The sequence below is a fragment of the Pseudochaenichthys georgianus genome, chromosome 7 (genome assembly GCF_902827115.2).
Source record: "Pseudochaenichthys georgianus chromosome 7, fPseGeo1.2, whole genome shotgun sequence".
Taxonomy (NCBI): Eukaryota; Metazoa; Chordata; class Actinopteri; order Perciformes; family Channichthyidae; genus Pseudochaenichthys; species Pseudochaenichthys georgianus.
In genome coordinates, this window is record NC_047509.1 from 13,469,886 (window position 1) to 13,489,983 (window position 20,098).

At 43.2% G+C, this 20,098-nt stretch overlaps 3 protein-coding genes across 5 annotated transcripts in view; 2 read left to right on the top strand and 1 right to left on the bottom strand.

Annotated features, from left to right (window-relative positions):
• Window positions 1–2,397, top strand: part of ift122 (intraflagellar transport 122 homolog (Chlamydomonas)) — a 28,765-nt gene extending 26,368 nt beyond the window's left edge. For all 3 annotated transcript variants that reach the window (XM_034087061.2, XM_034087059.1, XM_034087060.1), the window contains exon 29: window positions 1,689–2,397. In XM_034087061.2, the coding sequence (XP_033942952.1) occupies window positions 1,689–1,775 (87 nt within the window). In that variant the 3' untranslated portion in view covers window positions 1,776–2,397. The remainder of the gene's footprint in view (window positions 1–1,688) is intronic.
• Window positions 2,398–3,124: 727 nt separating this feature from the next.
• On the top strand, window positions 3,125–6,830 carry LOC117450168 (rhodopsin-like). The gene is given in 6 exon segments (XM_034088242.2): window positions 3,125–3,485; window positions 3,673–3,841; window positions 4,016–4,181; window positions 5,411–5,566; window positions 5,569–5,652; window positions 6,258–6,830. Coding segments are annotated over 6 exon segments (1,059 nt in total). The 3' UTR covers window positions 6,381–6,830.
• An 809-nt stretch (window positions 6,831–7,639) lies between these two features.
• Window positions 7,640–20,098, bottom strand: part of plxnd1 (plexin D1) — a 67,368-nt gene continuing 54,909 nt past the window's right edge. The window contains exons 24-36 of the mRNA XM_034087722.2: window positions 19,881–20,011; window positions 18,664–18,862; window positions 18,423–18,569; window positions 17,843–17,999; window positions 17,384–17,487; window positions 15,239–15,302; window positions 13,951–13,985; window positions 13,251–13,355; window positions 12,925–13,088; window positions 12,683–12,830; window positions 9,654–9,794; window positions 9,483–9,557; window positions 7,640–8,644 (exon numbers count right to left, since the gene is read on the bottom strand). Coding sequence (XP_033943613.1) covers window positions 8,528–8,644; window positions 9,483–9,557; window positions 9,654–9,794; window positions 12,683–12,830; window positions 12,925–13,088; window positions 13,251–13,355; window positions 13,951–13,985; window positions 15,239–15,302; window positions 17,384–17,487; window positions 17,843–17,999; window positions 18,423–18,569; window positions 18,664–18,862; window positions 19,881–20,011 — 1,587 coding nt within the window. The 3' untranslated portion in view covers window positions 7,640–8,527. The remainder of the gene's footprint in view (window positions 8,645–9,482; window positions 9,558–9,653; window positions 9,795–12,682; window positions 12,831–12,924; window positions 13,089–13,250; window positions 13,356–13,950; window positions 13,986–15,238; window positions 15,303–17,383; window positions 17,488–17,842; window positions 18,000–18,422; window positions 18,570–18,663; window positions 18,863–19,880; window positions 20,012–20,098) is intronic.

A 20,098-nucleotide genomic window follows, 5' to 3' on the forward strand; every position in this document is an offset into this window, starting at 1 on the left:
CCTTGCAACATGGGGCCGTGCATTATCATGCTGCAACATGAGGTGATGGTCGTGGATGAATGGCACAACAATGGGCCTCAGGATCTCGTCACGGTATCTCTGTGCATTCACAATGCCATCAATAAAATGCACCTGTGTTCGTCGTCCATAACATACGCCTGCCCATACCATAACCCCACCACCACCATGGGCCACTCGATTCACAACATTGACATCAGAAAACCGCTCACCCACACGACGCCACACAGGCTGTCTGCCATCTGCCCTGAACAGTGAAAACCGGGATTCATCCGTGAAGAGAACACCTCTCCAACGTGCCAGACGCCATCGAATGTGAGCATTTGCCCACTCAAGTCGGTTACGACGACGAACCGGAGTCAGGTCGAGACCCCGATGAGGACGACGAGCATGCAGATGAGCTTCCCTGAGACGGTTTCTGACAGTTTGTGCAGAAATTCTTTGGTTATGCAAACCGATTGTTGCAGCAGCTGTCCGAGTGGCTGGTCTCAGACGATCTTGGAGGTGAACATGCTGGATGTGGAGGTCCTGGGCTGGTGTGGTTACACGTGGTCTGCGGTTGTGAGGCCGGTTGGATGTACTGCCAAATTCTCTGAAACGCCTTTGGAGACGGCTTATGGTAGAGAAATGAACATTCAATTCACGGCAACAGCTCTGGTGGACATTCCTGCTGTCAGCATGCCAATTGCACGCTCCCTCAAAACTTGCAACATCTGTGGCATTGTGCTGTGTGATAAAACTGAACATTTCAGAGTGGCCTTTTATTGTGGCCAGCCTAAGGCACACCTGTGCAATAATCATGCTGTCTAATCAGCATCTTGATATGCCACACCTGTGAGGTGGGATGGATTATCTCGGCAAAGGAGAAGTGCTCACTATCACAGATTTGTTCAGATTTGTGAACAATATTTGAGAGAAATGGTTATTTTGTGTAAATAGAAAATGTTTTAGATCTTTGAGTTCATCATGAAAAATGGGAGCAAAAACAAAAGTGTTGCATTTATATTTTTGTTCAGTGTAAATAGCTAAATAAAGTATTGCGACCTCAAAATACGTTTTGGGACATGTATGAAGATATGTATTGTTTCACATAAAGTGATTATAGCACCGTACAGTTGCAAACAAGTGTTTATATGGCACATTGCAGGTTTATTGCACATGATTTCAACAGTCTGTATTGTGTGGTGGTTGTGTAGAGCCTGACTGCTGCAGGAAGGAAGTACATAGTCACAGTGACATAGTGACCAATTGGTTTGTGTTTAAACCAGTTGTTAAAGCCTTAAGTTTGTTGTGATATTTCTTTGGTTGTCCCCATTTTGTTTTTTGCAACCAGGTGGAGCTAAATACAACCAAAGGTTTATCATTTTGAGGCAATCAAAGTGCTCGAATGTATGATCTGAAAACACACTGTGAAAGGGTTAAAGTTCAAAAATATTGAGATCACCCATACCGGACAAAGCTTTGAAAACATTTTCTATCAAAACGTTTTTTTCACGACTCATGAACCACAGAGAAAACTATTTAGATAAGGATTAGAAAATGGATCACCAGAATGCTCTTGTTCCTGTTCTTTGACTTGCCTCCCAGGGCTTCCATATCCTCATACAGATAACATTTAATGTCAGATGTGTTCTGTTTTGTGATGTTCCTATCTTTGTATTTCCTCTTAGATGTTCCACAGTGAGGACTATGAGCTCCTGGTGCTTCAGCACAACTGCTGTCCTTATTGTCGCCGACCCATCGATGAACCAAACTGATGGACTGTAAAACTAGAGCATCTATTTAAATCGTTTTTATTTGTATGTCCTGTAGCTAATATGTTTCTCCCTTTTATCATGCAGTTGGTTTTCTGATGGGTTGTGAATTTTTGTTTTGCATTGTAATATATTTGTCCCTGTAATTTACATAGACATACTGTATGTTTTATCTTTAATTAATCGAACTGTTTTGTTTGCTGTTCCTCAAGCTCCCTTTGAGGAGCAGCCCTTTGTCCTCAGAGGATGACTGACAGACGTAATACCTCTAGTGTTTGTGTGTTGGTCATTATAGAGTGTAGGAAAAGAGCACCATCAACCAATCGGATTATAAGGATCAGATTACCTTGATCGATCAGTGACAACATCATCACTTTAGAGGCAGCATGTGTGCATAGTGTAAAATAATATTGCTATAAAAAACGTTTATTTAAGAAACTCAATTCTACCAAATGGAAAACATCTATACCAGATGCCACAAATGCATTCCCCAAGCTTGTATACTAAAGCTGTACTGTGTGTTTTATAACAGTACGGGACATCTGTTTAGTCATGAAAATGTATTTTTATTTTGTTACAATGGGGGGGAAAAACCTTTTCAATAAAATATTTTGGTACTTTTTTATTACAGTGGGTTTTCTTAACAGTGTTACAAAGATGGTCATATTTGCTTCTTACTCTTTTAGATTAAACTTCAGGTTTTCCGTCTGTAAAAACAGAGAAGTGGAGTGAGAGTGCATACTCTGAGCAGTATGCACCACTGACTCTGATTACTCTTAGGGCTATGAGTTGAGTCCTGCATTATGCAGTGGTTGGGGATTAGGCTTTTAGGGATACAAATAAGTTGGATTGCTCAAGAAATGTAATTTATAGTTTGTCCACTCTGAACGGTTTGAATCACAAATAGGCTCGTTCCCTACTCTCTCTCCTCTCATTCTGATGATGCATTGATGCACTTGACAGTAATTATGCGGTTTGGATAGCCATTGCTGTAACCTCTAACCTTGAAAATACTTCACATACTGCATAGCTATTTCTAGAGTTCTCCCCTTGTAATGCTTTATGTGATTATGAGAGAGGGGCAGACTGAGGTGTCTTAATTCCCTCTTTGCTAATACTTTGCTCCATGCAAGTCACTAATCCCACCGGCCTGTTAAAAGGGGCTGCATCACCTCAGGGGGCTGCAGAACACATCCTCCTCTCACAGGATCCATCCCTCCAGCCGACCTTTCTCCCCTCTTTGCACTACGGCTGCACTACTTCACAGTATTTGTATTCTGACAAGAGACACAGACTATTGTATTCTAGTGTAAAGGTCTCGGAGGGAAGGAAGAACATCCCCATCTGCAGCCATGAAAGGCACAGAAGGTCCCAACTTTTATGTACCCATGTCTAACAAGACTGGGGTGGTTCGCAGCCCCTTTGAGCACCCTCAGTACTACCTGGCTGAGCCCTGGAAGTACTCTATTGTGGCTGCGTACATGCTGTTTCTCATCTTTACCGCCTTCCCCATCAACTTCCTCACCCTCTTTGTCACCGTCAAAAACAAAAGGCTGAGGAACCCTCTGAACTATGTCCTGCTCAACCTGGCCGTGGCCGACCTCTTCATGGTGGTTGGCGGCTTCACGGTCACTCTCCACACCGCCCTGAACGGGTACTTCATCTTGGGCGTCACCGGCTGCAACGTTGAGGGATTCTTTGCCACCTTAGGAGGTAAGAGAGGAGGATGTGAATGTGCTGTAAATGTACTTTGTATGCTAAATGCTATTGTCTAGATTTGTGTTTCACTTTCTTTATTGTGAACATTTTAAAAACAAACGTTTTTTGAGATGATGTGTGTGAAATATAAAAATACTGTGTGCTGTATTTAAAGTCAAACCTGCTTTATTTTACGCTTTAGGAGAGATTGGTCTCTGGTCCCTGGTGGTGTTGGCTATTGAGCGCTACGTTGTGGTCTGTAAACCAATGACCAACTTCCTCTTTGAGGAGAAACATGCCATAGCTGGCCTGGCTTTCACATGGATCATGGCCCTGACCTGTGCTCTTCCCCCTCTGCTCGGATGGTCACGGTACTGTATCATTCAGTGTTAAAAACTAGGATACAGGCTTCAAAGCCATACCAACATTTGTCTCATTTGCACACCAAGGCACATTTGAGATTACCTTTATTTACTTTTAGCACAGTTACGCATCAAATACTGTGTGTGATGGTGTTGATAGAAATGATTCTGTGTGGCTTGCAGGTACATCCCAGAGGGAATGCAGTGTTCCTGTGGGATCGACTACTACAGTCCCAATCCTGAGTTCCACAACACCTCATTCGTCATCTATATGTTTGTCCTCCATTTCACGATCCCCCTCTTCATCATTTTCTTCTGCTACAGTCGCCTACTCTGCACTGTGCGAGCGGTAAGCCTGGCCACATATTATTAATAAGGATGTGATACCTTCTTTATCCTTGTAAAGAAAATGTTGTTAGTTATTTTGTAGCTTCCTCCCCTCCACAGGGACGTTAGTGACATCACAGAGCGGAGTTGTGGGGATTTAGTGGCTCAAGGACACTTCAGGAGGGCAGACCATTGCCAACACGGCAGCTTATACCCGGTCCTCCAGCTGAAGGGCAGTCTGCCTGCTCAGTGTCACCCTGATGCCCTCATTAATAATAGTATAACAACATGTATAATATATGAGCAGTCGTTAATAGTTTAAAATAATGCTGGCTTTTTTACAAGGCGGCATTATTATTTATATATATTTTTTTATTGTCAACTAAAAGACAATTCAAATAATGTAAGGGGTTCGCATGCACTTAAGAACCTACAGGTATTTATGATAACACGTTTAAGCTCCTATTGCTCTGTCCTAGTAAACTTTACTGTTTTGGTCCACTCTCTGATGAGCTGGTGAACACCGTGGAGCATTTGGCAGCCGAGCAGCCAGACTCCCTGAGGAGCTGCTGGAGACCGAGCTGTAGTTTGTGGTTCACATGTTTTAGCACACAGAGGTAACAGTTGCCTCAGTGGCCCGAATATATCTAACACTGCACAAACCAGGGCTAGTGGACACCAACAACAGAGCTAAAAGAGAGCAACCTTTGGTATTCAATTCACCACGGGGGGCCGGACAAATCACCTCAAAACAATAATATCCTTGATTTGTAACTGTATCTGTTCACCATTTATTTTGGGCTGTCCCAAATTGACCAAACAAAATCTGTTATTAGGCTGGAATCTGAAACAGCAGCAGACTTTCTATTTTAAAGCCTCAATATGCAATCTGACCCATACATTTCAGATAATGTCTTTATTTGCACTTACATTTGGAGAGTATTAGTTAGTACATTCTACAGAATGATCATTTGTTTTTAAATTACTCATACTACTACTTGTGAAATTGAAGTGCTACTTAAAGCATCTGTTTACAAACTCTCACACAACTCACACAGTGTAATCCAAGCCTCATTTATCCAGTCAAATCCACTATTATCCTTTGTAAGTGTAAGTCCATTGATTAAAGGACATATCACTTTGTTTAGTGCTTGAATCCGGTTTTGTTTTTTTAAGCTGGTGATTGGCTGACCCTTTTGATAACATTTGCATCACAGACCTTCATGATGACCTTTATCTGCGTGTTTTCAGGCTGCAGCCCAGCAGCAGGAGTCTGAATCCACCCAGAGAGCGGAGAAGGAGGTGACCCGTATGGTTATCGCCATGGTGATGTCCTTCCTGATGTGCTGGGTGCCCTACGCCTCCGTGGCCTGGTACATCTTTGCCAATCAAGGGACTGAGTTTGGACAACAGTCTTCATGACCGCTCCCGCCTTTCTTCGCCAAGAGTTCTGCTCTGTACAACCGATCATCTACATTCTGCTGAACAGACAGGTACGGGAAGACATGTGACTGTGCTTAAGAGAGCTGCCGATGAAGGCATTGGTAACATGTACAGTCTATCAAGTACAGAACCTAATTACATTTGTTTATGTACTTGTACTTTATATGCGTATTTCCACTTTACATCATACTACTAGAGATTGGAAGCAGAAGACTAAATTAACAACTCTATTAAAAGCATTAATGGACTAGCTTCGCTCCAACCAAAACGTTTAAGCTTAATAACGTCTTAATGTACAATAACATTCATATTACAGGAGGCATTTTTTTAAATAGTGAGTATTTTTATTTGAAATTGCTATTTTATAGTCTTTATTTATAATTCTATTTGATCTTATTGGTATCTGCACTTATAAACTGTTCGTGTGCTGATGCAAACACCTACATTTCCCAATTGGGGATCAATACAGGCTAATCTTATTTTACATTTACCTGATGGTTCTAACCAATGTACTTCAATGTAAGTGTTATTTCTTATTTATGTATTGGTGCTATTAACCTTTTGGTGCCTGTACTTTATTGAATTTGAATCCTTCTTCCACCACTGAGGGAATTGAATCTCTGATTCTTATGTTCTTCTCCTTTTTGGCCTCCAGTTCAGAAACTGCATGATCACCACGGTGTGTTGTGGAAAAAACCCATTTGGAGAGGTTGAGGTCTCTGGGTCCACATCCAAAACTCAGACTTCAGTCATATCCAGCCAAGTGGCTCCTGCTTGACCGGTCCCCCCCTCCCACCTTTGATGTTCCATCTGTCCCTGCACACCTAGGGACCCGCCCACGCCAAGCAGCACTCCTCTATTGGCCAATCCTCTTGACTTACCTCTCCATGTGTCTTCACTGCCCAGGCACAACCACTCTCTCGGTTGGACTGACGATCTCTAGAGTCAGCATGTGTATTTTCAATCCATTTAATCATGGAAAGTGTTCAGCTGGCTTAACCGAGTTTAACCCGGCATCAAGGGGTGTTGTGATGATCCAACTGAACACATTCCAAGCTCCCCACTACCCCAAAACACATAATAGGTCAATAAAAACTGGTATACGTTGCAGGCTTGCAGCTATATATAACCCCAACATGCGCTTCAAACAATCCATTTTATGATTACTTGGGTGAGATTAGTCAAGAATCTTTTGAGTTTTTTAGGTATCAATGCAAATTAAATGGAAACTGAAACAATCTGGGTGCCACTAAATGTTTTTTAAAGCTCGGTTGGATGCTAGTCAATCAGAAGCTATTGGTACCTGTTTATGTGGATAATTTTGTAATGATGCTGTATGATGTCCTTTGTTGTTTCTGTTTATGTTTTTATGTTTCATGTGGAACTACTTGAGCAGGTCTCCCTTGGAAAAGAGATCAATGATCTCAATGGGTTTTTATCTGTATAAATAAAGGTTTGAAATGAAATCAGATGGGGCTGTGGTCTTGTCTCTCCTCTTGACTTTATGGAGAGGAGCTGGGGGTTGTTAGTTTGCTCTTGGCATTAACTGAGACATGAGTGTAAACAGATGGACCAGAAAAAAATCCTCTGCAGGGAGAGGGCACCTCCTGCAAGGGTGTGTGTGTGTGTGTGTGTGTGTGTGTGTGTGTGTGTGTGTGTGTGTGTGTTGTGTGTGTGTGTGTGTGTGTGTGTGTGTGTGTGGTAGTGTGTGTGTGTGTGTGGTGTGTGTGTGTGTGTGGAGGATGTCAGAACGCAGTGTGTGTATTATAGCAAAATGGGGATATTATTTTGTTTATTATGTGAAACCTAGGGTCCTGTGGAAGTTGTTCTGTGTCCTGCAATAAAAACAAAGCTAAATGTCTGCACGACTTTTCCCCTAACTCACATTTTCATGCTAATGTTTACAAGGCTCTCTGACAAGTTCCAGATGTAGTTTGTGCGCCTTTGGGTGGCAGGCCAGATCTGAATGCTTTTCAAATGTTGTTAAAATGTGCTATGCTGTAATGGACGTGTAAATGAAGCACTTTGAGACTGACACATTGTCATCATTAGACACTTTAAAAGCCTAAATACTGTAATTTATTTCACACTCTGACAAGTCATTTGGCATCACAAATACAGTCTCTCCTTATATTGAGTTCACTTTTTTCTCATAAATGTAAATTTCCCTCTTAAATTGGTCAGAATCCAACATTAAGTTCATTCGTTAACAAGCACACTGATCAACACGTCTATACTAATGCAGCTCTTCCCAGTGAACTACATTAGATCTTATTCAATAAATCTCAGTCATTTATATTCTCTCCATTCCTCCTCAATCCATCATCAACCTGCAAAGCACATTGGGACGTATCCATCAAAGCGCCGATGGATGGGAGCGGGGTCCCCCATCTTCACCAAGCACACCTGAGAACTATGCAGGCCTAAGGAGACGAGGAGTTTATCGAGGTGCTTCTTACTCATCCTGATGAACAGGCCACTTGAAATCATTAAACACATCTATAAATATTGCTATGGACATTATAATACAGTACAGTGCATCATTGGCTCGTTCCCTTAAGAAAAGGGTTCAGTGCGTTAAAATCGCCACCAGGGCTTACTGTCGGTCCCAGTAACTGTAAAGACTCATCTCCACGCCCTTACACCTTCCCTCTAAAGCATAGCTGAGCCGAACTGGAGAAAGATTTGGGGAAATAGCTCGGCATTCCCAGATCAGAGGAGGAACACCTCGCAAATGTACGGCGCTTGAGAGGCAGGTTTAAGTCCTTTGCCACCTTCCAAGCTTCTTATAGTCTGTGGGAAATAATGACACTTATGAAGGCTAACTCCGTATGAAGGCAGACATTCCCAAGTAACTATGGAGGCAGGAGGAAGGCAGCTGTCAGCAGGAGAAAGAGATGGCTAGTAGAAAAGACACTGGCAGGTTCAGGCTTCGCTGCAGCACTCGTAGATGTTGTCCTCCACAAGGGCAATGACCTGCTCGAACTTGTGGTGCAGTTGAGTGCGACGTGCTGTAGGGTTCGACTCCAGAGCGGTCACCACCTGATCGAGGGAGATAGAAAAAGAAACAGACTTTTAGTGTCTGTGGTGCATTCATGCATCCATCTGTCTATCTAGGGGAGGGAGGAAATCAGCCACCTGCCTGGACATAGAACGTTGAGAAGGGAAAGCGGCAGAAGAACAAGTGAAGTGCTTCAGCCTCTTCTACAGCCTTCACGCATGCCTCAACACCACATAAGCCTTAACTCTTCACATATTACAAAACCCACATCTGCTCTGTTTTTCATGCCCAATAGTTGTCACGGCGTAAGAGGAGGGATTGATGGGCTCTTAGCAGCAGTGTGATACGAAGCAGAGCAAACTGAGCTGGGGCGAGAGAATAGGCAATCAGGGGCCATTCACAGAGCTCTGTGAATCAGACTCTAAGCCCCTGGCCCACGTCAGTACAGTAACATGACAGAGGAAGGAGTCTAAACGGCATTATCACGAGGGTGCTCCATTAAGGCACAGTAACCACTCACTAAGCCTCTCTTGAGAATAGTCACAGCAGTAAAGAAACACTGGAGAAGACGGCAGGGGCTTGTAAAGGGTTAGTTAATAAAGAAACAGAAAATACATGAAGCAGCACCTTAACCCTCTTATTAGGCGGCTAGGGGTGATGGAGGCTAAACAGCATGTTGTTTGCTTCGAGTGAACACTTTTGAAAACATTTCTCAACATGCATAAGATCCTCCACACGGATATGTCACGCTCTGATACCCATCTGTTGAAACTTAAAAGAGCAAAAGGGGTCGAGGTGTTCAGCGAAGGGCCAGTTTAAACACGAGTAACATATCGTATCTGATTCTGAGATCAGAAAGACAGAAAGCTCCTTTCTTACCTGCGTTCTGTATTTCTTGGCATATTTGTAGATTTCTGTCAAGGCCAGGGTGGTGTTGAATTCATTTCTGTATTTCTGCAGGATGGACGAAAGACATGTATTAGATTCCACAATGTGTGATTGATGACTTTTGTGGAGCCCGATCCCTAACACACGGGGAACACTACTCACTCGTGACTCCTCAGCCAGGTGAGCATTCATCTCCTGCTCGCTAAGAGGTGGCATGTCCTGTATCTGCTTGTAGTAGCACTGCACTCTCTTCTTATACTCTGGGATCTCCTTGGCATACAGCAGCTTGTTGGTAGGGGAGTCCTGAACAAAACAAAAATGTTGCAATCAGAACATTTCTAACCATTTATTGCAGACATATCCATTTTAGTTTGGCAGTGTAGCTACGATGCCCGGGAGCAAATGTGAGCAAGCTTGACAGACTGTCCTTGAGCTCAGTAACTTCCCCCCAGCACTCCCTGGCAGAGCCACACATCATTTGATGAACATGTTCAAGGTCCATGTAAAACCGCATGCTAAAAGCAATGTAGCAACGCTCCTCTTAGAGTTTATCAATAATTTAAACCCTAAATCTTGAATGAAGAGGTTTGTACATCATTGGCAGTCAGGATTATGTCCTAATAGGGACTGTTCAGTAGGACTGGAGGACATTGTTGAAGACCCGATCCAAAGCAGGCTATAGTAAGACAATGGAGGGAGGGAACCGTTTCCTTTCTGCACAACAGGAGACTCACAGACTCAGAGCCTGTGGAACATTCCAGTCTAAACAATACTCCTTCAAGCCTCCGCCACTTTCTCCACAGTCACTTCAGGCACTGCTGCTTATTCAAGCACAAAGCAAAGTAGCGGGGCTAAGAGGTTGGGTCTTAGTGGTGACTACTGTTGCAAGTAAGTGTGTGTGTAGGTGTTGGTGTGTGTGTGTGTGTAGGTGTTGGTGTGCTGTGTATGAGAGAAAGGGACAGGGAGAAAGTAGGACAGCCTCAGCTTTCAGCATCAGTGAATGTGCTTACAGCGCACCTTCATATTTCTATGTGTCATGAGTTATTTCTGTCACCTAATTTGTGTATTTCTTTGCATGTGTGTGCATGTGTGTGTGATTTAAAAGGTGCTAGGTGAGTGGAAAGCCTCTTTCTGATAGGGAACCCTGTCGCTTCCTGTCCACAAGGTCACTTCCTGCTGCTCTCCCATCTGCCTGGTAACCCCCCTGTGACCCCGTGGCCCTCCATGTGTGCATATTGCCAGATAAGAGGGGTTTCCGTGGAAACACCAATCATTGCTTGGTTTCCTACCCCTCTCTCGGTCACCCCTGCTGTGCTACTGCTAATCCAGAGCCGTACCCCTCACTGCCTGTCCCGAGGCCATCAACACACTCATACACACGAACAAGTGACTGTCATTGCTAGACGTATGTGAAAGTCATAAAAGGTCATTGAAAAATGATAGTATCCTATGTCATAATTCCACCAAAAAATGCTGCAGAAAAGAAACAAGTCGCAGTATAATATGTGAGAAGAGTCAGAAAAGTCATATTCTTGTACGGCATATCAAAAGTTATACAATTATGTCGTAAAAAGTCCGATAATGTCGTTTGTCGTAAAAAGTCATAGCATAGTTACAGTAAAGTATGTCATCAAAAGTCATAGTAATGGTAATGTAGTAATGCCATGTGAATATCTGAAAAAAACTACAAAGTATAGTATCTCTAAAATATCAGGGAAAAACGACATGGTATAATATTTTTGAATAAAAGGTCAGTGTTTAGTATCTTGAACAAAAGTAATACTATAGTATGTCGAAAATATTACAAAAAGGACATGGTTTTAACGTAAACGTACTGCATATCGAAAAAAGGCATAGTAAAGTACGTCAAAAATGAATATTGTATAATACGATGAAAGTATCAAAAAACTGTTACATAGTATAGTAATGCTTAAATATCTGGAAAGAAATACATGGTAGTAGTCGAAAATATAAATAAAAAAACAACATGGTATAGTAATGTCGTAATAGTCGACAATTAAAAAATGAAGGCATAGTGTAAAAAGTTATGAAATATAGTATGTGACATAGTAGACCTATAGTATGTTGACAATGACAGTTATATAGTCGGATGATTTAACCATCACTGCAAAACTATATATTATGTATGTTGAGCAATAGATTTATATCATATCGCAAAGAATATATACTGTAAATGTAAGCACTTTACTGACTCATATCTATACATTTCTATACCCCCAATTTACTTTCCCAAATGTACAAAGCATCAATGATTCAAATGTCCTACAGTAAAGCATGTTGCCATATCCTTGAACCTGTGACTCCTCAATACGCGCACAGCCAGATGCAACATTTTAATGAGGACGCAGCAGTGTGTGTGGAAACGTCTCATTGCAGGAGTTTTAATGCATGTCCTTGCATCGAGCATGTGGGAATATTCCTGCCGTGAGTGTGCTGGCTCTTTGGCACTGAAGTGTATAAATCAGACTGTTTCTCAGGGAAAGAGGAGCATCATTTGATGAGTCCTCGGCTGCCTCCAGGGAGGAAGCCACTCAGAGAGAGACAGGAAGCAGAGCGTGCTCAGGGTCACGGTGTCTGAGGGATGAGACGGATTTGTGAGCAGTAAGGACATTGACATGCAAGCACACACACACACACACACACACACACACACACCCATGCTGACAGACAGACGGACATGCGCTTGCCCGAAAACACGCACACACCCACATCACACACACATACACGCACAGCACAAAAAAGAGATTCCTGGTGCTCATGACCTTGGATCAGCCGACTCGGCTGAAATAACATGAGGAGAGGTAGATGGAGCTGACAGTCTGAAGGCTTAGGGATAAGAGCTAGGTGCACGGGGGGACTCGGGGGGTGTGTGGTCAAATTCCTCGAGAGACACGAGTCAAAAATGCTGCAAAAAGAACAGGTGTGGCAAAAGTTGAACCCTTTCTCTGAGTCAATGTAACTTCCTAACTCCTCCAAAGGAAGGTTATCACCAGTGTCCTTCACAAATGAAGTCCATAGAGTAAGTCATAGAAAAAGATGCTCCTTATAACTCTAAAGTGTTGTTTAATACCAAAAGGATCCAGTTTGTCTGTACACCCATCGGTACAGGAACTCAGAACATGTATGTTGCCATTTTCCAGATAGAAAAATAAAAAGATAGTTCAACTCACCTTTCCGAGCTGCAGGTCAGAAATGGAGCAGGCATCTATGAAGGCCTGGGCGATAACAGACAGACAGGCGTCCATGTGGTCCGTCTTGTCGATGTCAAACACAAACTGAGGATTCTTCAGGATGTTCACCCAGAACCGCAGAGGTAAACTGCACACAGGCGGAAAGATACGCTTTTAAAAGACTTGCACACTCACAGGGAGATGCCCAAAGGGGACTTTGAACGCAGCGTTCGGATGTCTACCTGTTGGTTTTCCAGATGTGCAGGGTGTCTGGGTCTGTGATGCCCCGCTTGTCAGCCTGCTCCTCCAGGAAGTCAAAGAAGTATTTGATAGCCAGAGGGGGGCGGTCCTGAGGGATGCTGAGGATGGCTTGAAAGAGGTCATCCAGGAACTTCTGAAGAGTTCCCTGTAGAGGGAAAGAGAAAAGGAGATATGGTTTCATGGGATGTGGGGATTTAGAGATGGCTCCCGAGGCTAATAAGGGCCAGGGAAAGGAGACCTAGAAAGATGGCTCAGTAGACCGGCTGTTACGTGAGTGTGTGTGTAACGTCTTGCCCCTTATATTCACCTTAGTCGACAGCAGGCGCGTCAGGTAGATTTCAGGAAGGACCTTTTTCCGGTGGCTCGTCCTGTGTGACCTCTTGTGGTCATTTTGATCATCATGAGGTAGGACCTGAAACCCAGAAGCCGAAAGTCAACATCCTACACACAGGTTGAAGCAATAAAACCCTCATAAGAAGCACAATGAATGCTCTACTGTCTCCGCTGTGTCAGCCGTCAGCGGGGGGGACTTTCTGCTTCTTGCATTAAACACATGATCCACAAACCACATCAGGGTGTCTTTGAAGCACTCGATGATATACAGAATTGAGGAAATGATGGAAGTGGGGGATTCTCATGCTTCTCTCTGGTTGCTGTGTACAGGATCATGTGTCTGACTTGCTCATACAGGTCTAAATGGGGGTAGGGGAATAGTAGAAAACATTAAAATCCACCTCCTCGTTAAAATAGAAGTCCACAGAACTGTCCTGCAAAACTAACTATTCATCCGGCAAATTGTGTTCAAAGGAACTCATTATTCTAAAGTCAAAGGGCCCATATCTTGGCTGACGTTTATAAAAGAGCTTAAGTGGCATTAGTGCTGTCATGTCCTCTCAGCAGCTCTCCTTTTCACCTCCATTCTCTCTATCATCGTGCCTGCTCCGGGCTGACTGACAGTGGCACACACGGGACAAGCTCTGGGAATAAACTCTTGATGAGATACTTACCAAGTGTACATACTTCTCGGTATCCAGATCTTTAACTAAAGGAGAAAGAGACAAAGAAGGAAACATACAGCATGAAACAATGAGCAATCAGCGAGGTGGAGACCTGAGAGAACGAGAGGAGACAGGAGGAGGGGGCACAGAGGAGTGTGGCAGATAGGAGGGAGATTGACAGGAGAGCGAGGGAGATAGAGTACATGCAAGAGGAGAAAGTGATTAAGGTGGACTGTGGGCTGGGAGGAGAGGGGGGCTGTCTGAGAGAATGAAGGAGAAAGATTACGAGTGAATGGAGAGAGAAAAGAGAGAGATTAGGGGAGACAGACACAGAGTCTGTGATTGGTTCTGGAGCCGGTGTAATGAGATGCTAATGCTCTGCCAGCGCTGGGAAAGTGCACAAACCTCACTGGTTTATATATAGAACTAAACACCAACACACCGTGTGCATACGTGAACATATATGAATACATGTCGACGCGTTTACAAACACAAGCTCAAAGCCGAAAAACTAATACAGTAAATCATTGTACGTGCACTAGAGGAAAACAAAGGCATGCATTTGTGCAGACACACACAGAACAGTACTGCGAGTGTTTTCTCATTACAGCCAACTCTGCCAGAGAAGCTCCTGCCCAGCGGGCCTCGGGCCAGACCCTCGACACTGATCACAGGCACGCAGGACAGTGTTTCATATTAGCCAGGGAGCACGACAGGCTCATAACACCCCCTTGACGCTTTGAAGCCGGAGCCAGGTTTGCTCTACATAAGCTTATGTTTGGCCGAGTATGAATGAGAGGAGAGTCTTTGATGGACATAGCCGGAGCAGCACGGAGCTCTGGTCTGGTGCTGATTATGTCAGGTAGACCCTAAGCATAGAATGGACAAGGCCATTAAAAGCTGTACTGTATGTAAAGTCATCCATCACCAGGCAGAGCCCTCATTATACTACATGTTGAAGTTGGACAATGGGCCCGCTTGTGTTGCATGTTTTCACTAAAGCTGAAATATGCTAATGCGTTTTATCTATAACCCAGAAAATAGAGTTTTAAATGAGGAGGTGGCGTAACTCCTGTGCAAAGCATTAGTGTTGTGATTTATTAGCTGCGAGTGTGTTTGGATGTCCGCCGTGTCTTTTGGGGACGGGAGGGTGTGTGGTTTCATGTTTACACGAGCGTATCGTGTTCTCGTGAGCAGCTAAGCATGTTCTGCTTCCCGTGATCCAGGCAGTGCGTGTATTTATCCAAGTGTGTGCGACAAAGCGACAGCGAGTGGTTTGTGTTTGAAGGTGACGTACCTCTCCCAAGGGTGTTATCTCTCTTGTCTTTCATGCTCATGGCCAGCGATGCCGCCTCGGGGATCTGTGAAGGGAGAGAGGAAGAAGAAGAAGAAGAAGAAGGGAGGAAAGAAAGAGGAGACAGGACAGAGGGCACAGGGTCAGAGGTGAGCCGGGGTGCACCAGAACAGCATCATTAAGCATGCCCTCCAGGGGAGTGCAGTGTTGAAAGGTAGGTGTGTGTGTGTGTGTGTGTGTGTGTGTGTGTGTGTGTGTGTGTGTGTGTGTGTGTGTGTGTGTGTGTGTGTGTGTGTGTGTGTGTGTGTGTGTGTGTGTGTGTGTGTGTGGTGTGTGTGTGTGTGTGTGTGTGTGTGTGTGTGTGTATATTTGTATGTGTGTGTGTGTCAGTATTGCGTGCATCTAGAGTGGTGGCACGTCTGCAGGAGCCTGGCAGGGCTCATTAAAGTCAGCCTGCAGTGAAATGGATTGAACAGCCTCACCGGTGAACCCAGACTGTTTGTACACGCTGCAGCTCACTGCTTTCACAGCTCTGTCCCATGGCTCAGCACAAACTAAACAGAGCACTTAACAAGTACAGGTAAAGGGGCCAAAGGTCGAGGGTCACTGAACGACTGCTCACTCACAGACAAATTAACTTAGACATGAAAAAACATACACATAACCAAATGCTTAACGGCATGACCTTTACTTTATTTTGCAGTGAGTGTTCGGAGTGTGCTTCGGATTTCTGGTGTTTGATTTAAATTGCATTATATTATTATTTAGTGCAAATTTATAATACAATAATTTAATCTCCTGAATTAATGTGCCATTAAAATAAAAATATATGGTTTTTTTATAGAATGTAGAGGTAGTAAGTGTGTATGTAAGCATATTATTATTAGGAGTATTACTCGTAGTAGAAGTATAAAGTGAATTCATTGAATATGTAAGAGATGGTTGGTTAGTTTCCTGCGTTGATGCTCTCTGTGAAAAGATATTGGAATTTGTATTTTTAATGATTAAGTATTGAACATATTAGACTAGCATTATGAATGAGTAAGTCTTGAACAGTTAAAATAACAAATGCTTTAAATCATTAAAGCCCCCTTCCATTAGAAATACATATGTTTGCTTTAATGCTTGACTTTCAGAATGATGGATGAGAGGCGTTTGTTTGAACAGTGATCAGTGTGAAGCGTCTCTGTGCTCACCTTTCATCTGAGTTGATAACAATGTGGACCAACAATCATTATTTAGTGACATCTCAACTTACTTTAAGCCAGTCGTGGTCTAATATGCAGCTTACACAAGTTGCATGTGAAAACTTGGACTTTTCTGTTAAGTCGGACACGTGTTGGCAGCTAAACCCTTTGAAAAACAATACTTTGAGCATCCCAACATGACATTAGGTAAGAAGGCGTAATGGTAGAAAGTATTTTAAGAGAAATGGGGCTCCTGCTTAAAAAATATGATTTATTAGGTGCAATTACAACCCAATTATCTTATTCAAATCACCTGACATAAAGTCACAACATCGTAATTATACTTAATAAATCATCTTTTTGTGGGCGACTTTTCTTCTGGGAAATTGAAAAATATTTGCATATTCATAGATTCTGATGTTTTTTCACTGAGATAATAAAGAAAGCATAAATTAGGAGGGAAGGTGAACACAAACTGTTATTCTGTCTTTAAATACTTCCTAGACTAGAGGGGATCTAGGAGTTAGATAATACATTGCACACACATCATTGATGTTGTCATGGTAACATGTCATTGACAGGTAACCAATTTTGTACTCAATAACAGGTGTTAAACACTACAATTATCCAGAGTTTTCTTTTACTGGACAATGCTTACTAATTATTGTATAATTGCAGTGTATATATGATGGCTAAATGCAGAATCTGCATAACAACAGTGGACAAGTGGCAGCTCTGCTACAGTTGTCCAACGAGACACAGCAGACAACAGCAGACAAACACACACACACCTACAAACCAACTGTGTGCAGCCACAGAGAACCAGAGAGCGTCTTCCCACCCAGTGACACCACTTACAAGGAGGTCTCACCTGCAACACCCCCGCCGTCACACATCAGGAATATACATGTTCACAACGACCACACCTACCATAGTGTTCTTCTCACAAACAAACACACACCTGGTAATGGAAGACCGTGTTGAGCTTCTTCCGGCCGTCTTCCATCAATGTGGAGTTATCCAGGTCCTGCAGGACCTTACTGTTGCTGCCAGAGTCAAACCATTCTGAGGGGAAAGGAGACAGGAGAGTTGATATTAGACAATTTCATCCCAAATTTGGAAAAGAATATGCGAGACAGAGGGCAGCCGTGCTCCAAGTCTCTGTGTCGCGACCTGTGGAAATATTCTTGCACCATTAATCAAATCAGCTCTGCAGGCTCCACAGCTTTTGGAAGCAATAACTCTTTGTGATTATGACTGTACAGTCTCCTCGATGCATTCTGTCATTTATTATATTGCAGCCTCAGGTTAGTTGAGCTTCATGAGGGGAATTGACCTTTTGCAAAGGAGATTACTATATCGCAGACGGCAGGGGGGGGGGGGGGAAGGATGAAAATAATCAGAGAAAATGTGCTCTTACCCAGGTCTACATCCTCTGCTCGGGGCCACTGGGAGAATGGCAGGTTTTTGTAAAAGGCTTCTAAGATTTTTTCCTTCACCTGGCTGATTGTGTCTGTATTCATGACCTTGATTGATATTGAGTCCATGCCACAGCCTTGGAAGGAGACATTGATGTTCTGCAAAATAAACAGAGAGCAACACATTTCAAACTATGCAAAGTTTTACATTTCAGCTCGACTGAAACTTTTTGGCTGTCAAATAAAAAAATCATGGCACAGTGTCTCATCACAAAAGTAAAAAAATCTTCAGTGGAGCGCAGAATTAAAAAAATCATAGTATAGTATGTCACGAAAAATGGCCCAAAAATGTCAAAGTATATTATCTCATGATACACTGTCATTAAAAAGTACAAAGTATAGTGTGTCTTAAAAATGTCAATCGAAATGTCACAGTGATCCAAAAAAAGTCACAGTATCATAAAAAGTAGTTAAAGAATTAATAAAATGTGCAACATAGCATTTAAAAAAAGTCATTGTATAGTATGTCGGTCAGCGCTACCTAGAGTGTGAAATATAAACTGAGTGTGTGAGGGGTCCGACCTGTGGCTTGGCCTCGATGTTCTCGCGCAGCAGCCACTCCTCATTGAGGGTGTAGCGGGCCTTCCCTGTGATGGCGTCTATGGAGCCCTTGTTGATCTGCTGCTTGATTGCACAGAGCAGCAGGAAGAAAGGCTCGCCCACCGTTTCCTTAAGGTCAAGACAAAAAAGTAGAGTCAATAATCAGAGATGTGGTTATTGCTTTTTAATCAAGCCTGCCTCATATAACTGAGCGATGCCCCACCTTGAGGTAGCTGTACATGCAGATAGACATCCAGTTGGTCAACATTTTCTCCACAACGGACTCAGTGCGGCGCAGCATCAGTTTGGGGTTCTTGGCAGCCGAAGCATCAATCAGGTCCACCAGCAGATCCTTCATGATACTGGTGTAGTACTCCAGCTTTCCATGAAGAGCGATGGTGAGCAGAGACGCCAGGCTGCATCTAAAGGGTGAGAAAACAGATTAGCGGAGGAGACAGATGAGCGAAAACAGGCTCATTCAAAACATGCCCTGTCAGTACGTGTGGTCATTGGAGATTTAAAAATAACTCTACACCAGAAGCAACAACATGGTTTCATCCTCCCCACAGCACCTGTGACTGCAGAGCCAAATAAAGGACTGATCTAATGCAGGGAGTATCTGGGTGAGTAAGTCCAGAGGTGCAGGGGATTTCCCTAACAAAGCCCCTTTAATCCAGGAGAGAGGGGCCACATTAGTCAGTAAGTGCTGACGCTGAGCCGGGACAGGGATGTGGTCTTGCTTCTGGAATTTTTCACTGATTGTCCACAATGACGGTATTGTTTTCGGACATCAGGAGCGAAAGAGCAATACTGATAAATGACCAAGTATTTACAAAGCTTGAGCAACCACTTTTCTGCACAGTAAACACATTATTTGCGCAGCAGCAACAGACACGAGAAAGTCAAACAATTCTGTTGTAAACACTGGAAAAATAGAGACACGTTATATACACAATGAAATGCAAATCAAAACCTGTGTATAAATACTACCGTGTTATATAACGTTTTTATTTCAGTGTTCAATCATTTGGGCCACAGCTCTGTTTTTTCTACATCATCTCGTGAGAAATGTACCTGGGTTTTTATAGCAAGTCATTGTTGCACTGTATTCACCAGCTTGTTGCTAACACTCTCTGTAACACTATCCTTGTTCCTGGGAAGATGTACAGTTTTCAGAGGCGTTGCTGAAAACAGTTGCCAGATGCCACTGGAGTGAACCAAAAAAGTTACGAGCTGTAAAACCAATGCAATTAGCTCAAGATAGTAAAACAAGAGAAAATCAGATTTGTTTGTGTACGTGTGTTTGTGACTACCGTGAACACCTTTCTAATACATGGACTGTAGTCATTTCATCACTCGTTGATACAAAAATATACATTAAAGGTGCTTTATTATTCGATGTAATGGTCTGTCTTGATGGTCTCGAGTTGATGCTTTTACCTGTCTCGTACAGCGAAGTCCTTCTGCTGCTCCAGGGCGTGGACAAACGTGACCAGGAAGTGTTTGTTATTGAGAAGAGTGGAGAACAGAGTGATGCCCTCCTCTACGTTAGGCTTGGTCGTGTTGTTCTCCTGAGGGCACAAGGGCGATGAAACAGTTATTTCTCTGCGTGGTGTCACCTATACTGCATTACACACCTGCTGCGCCCTCCCTAATCT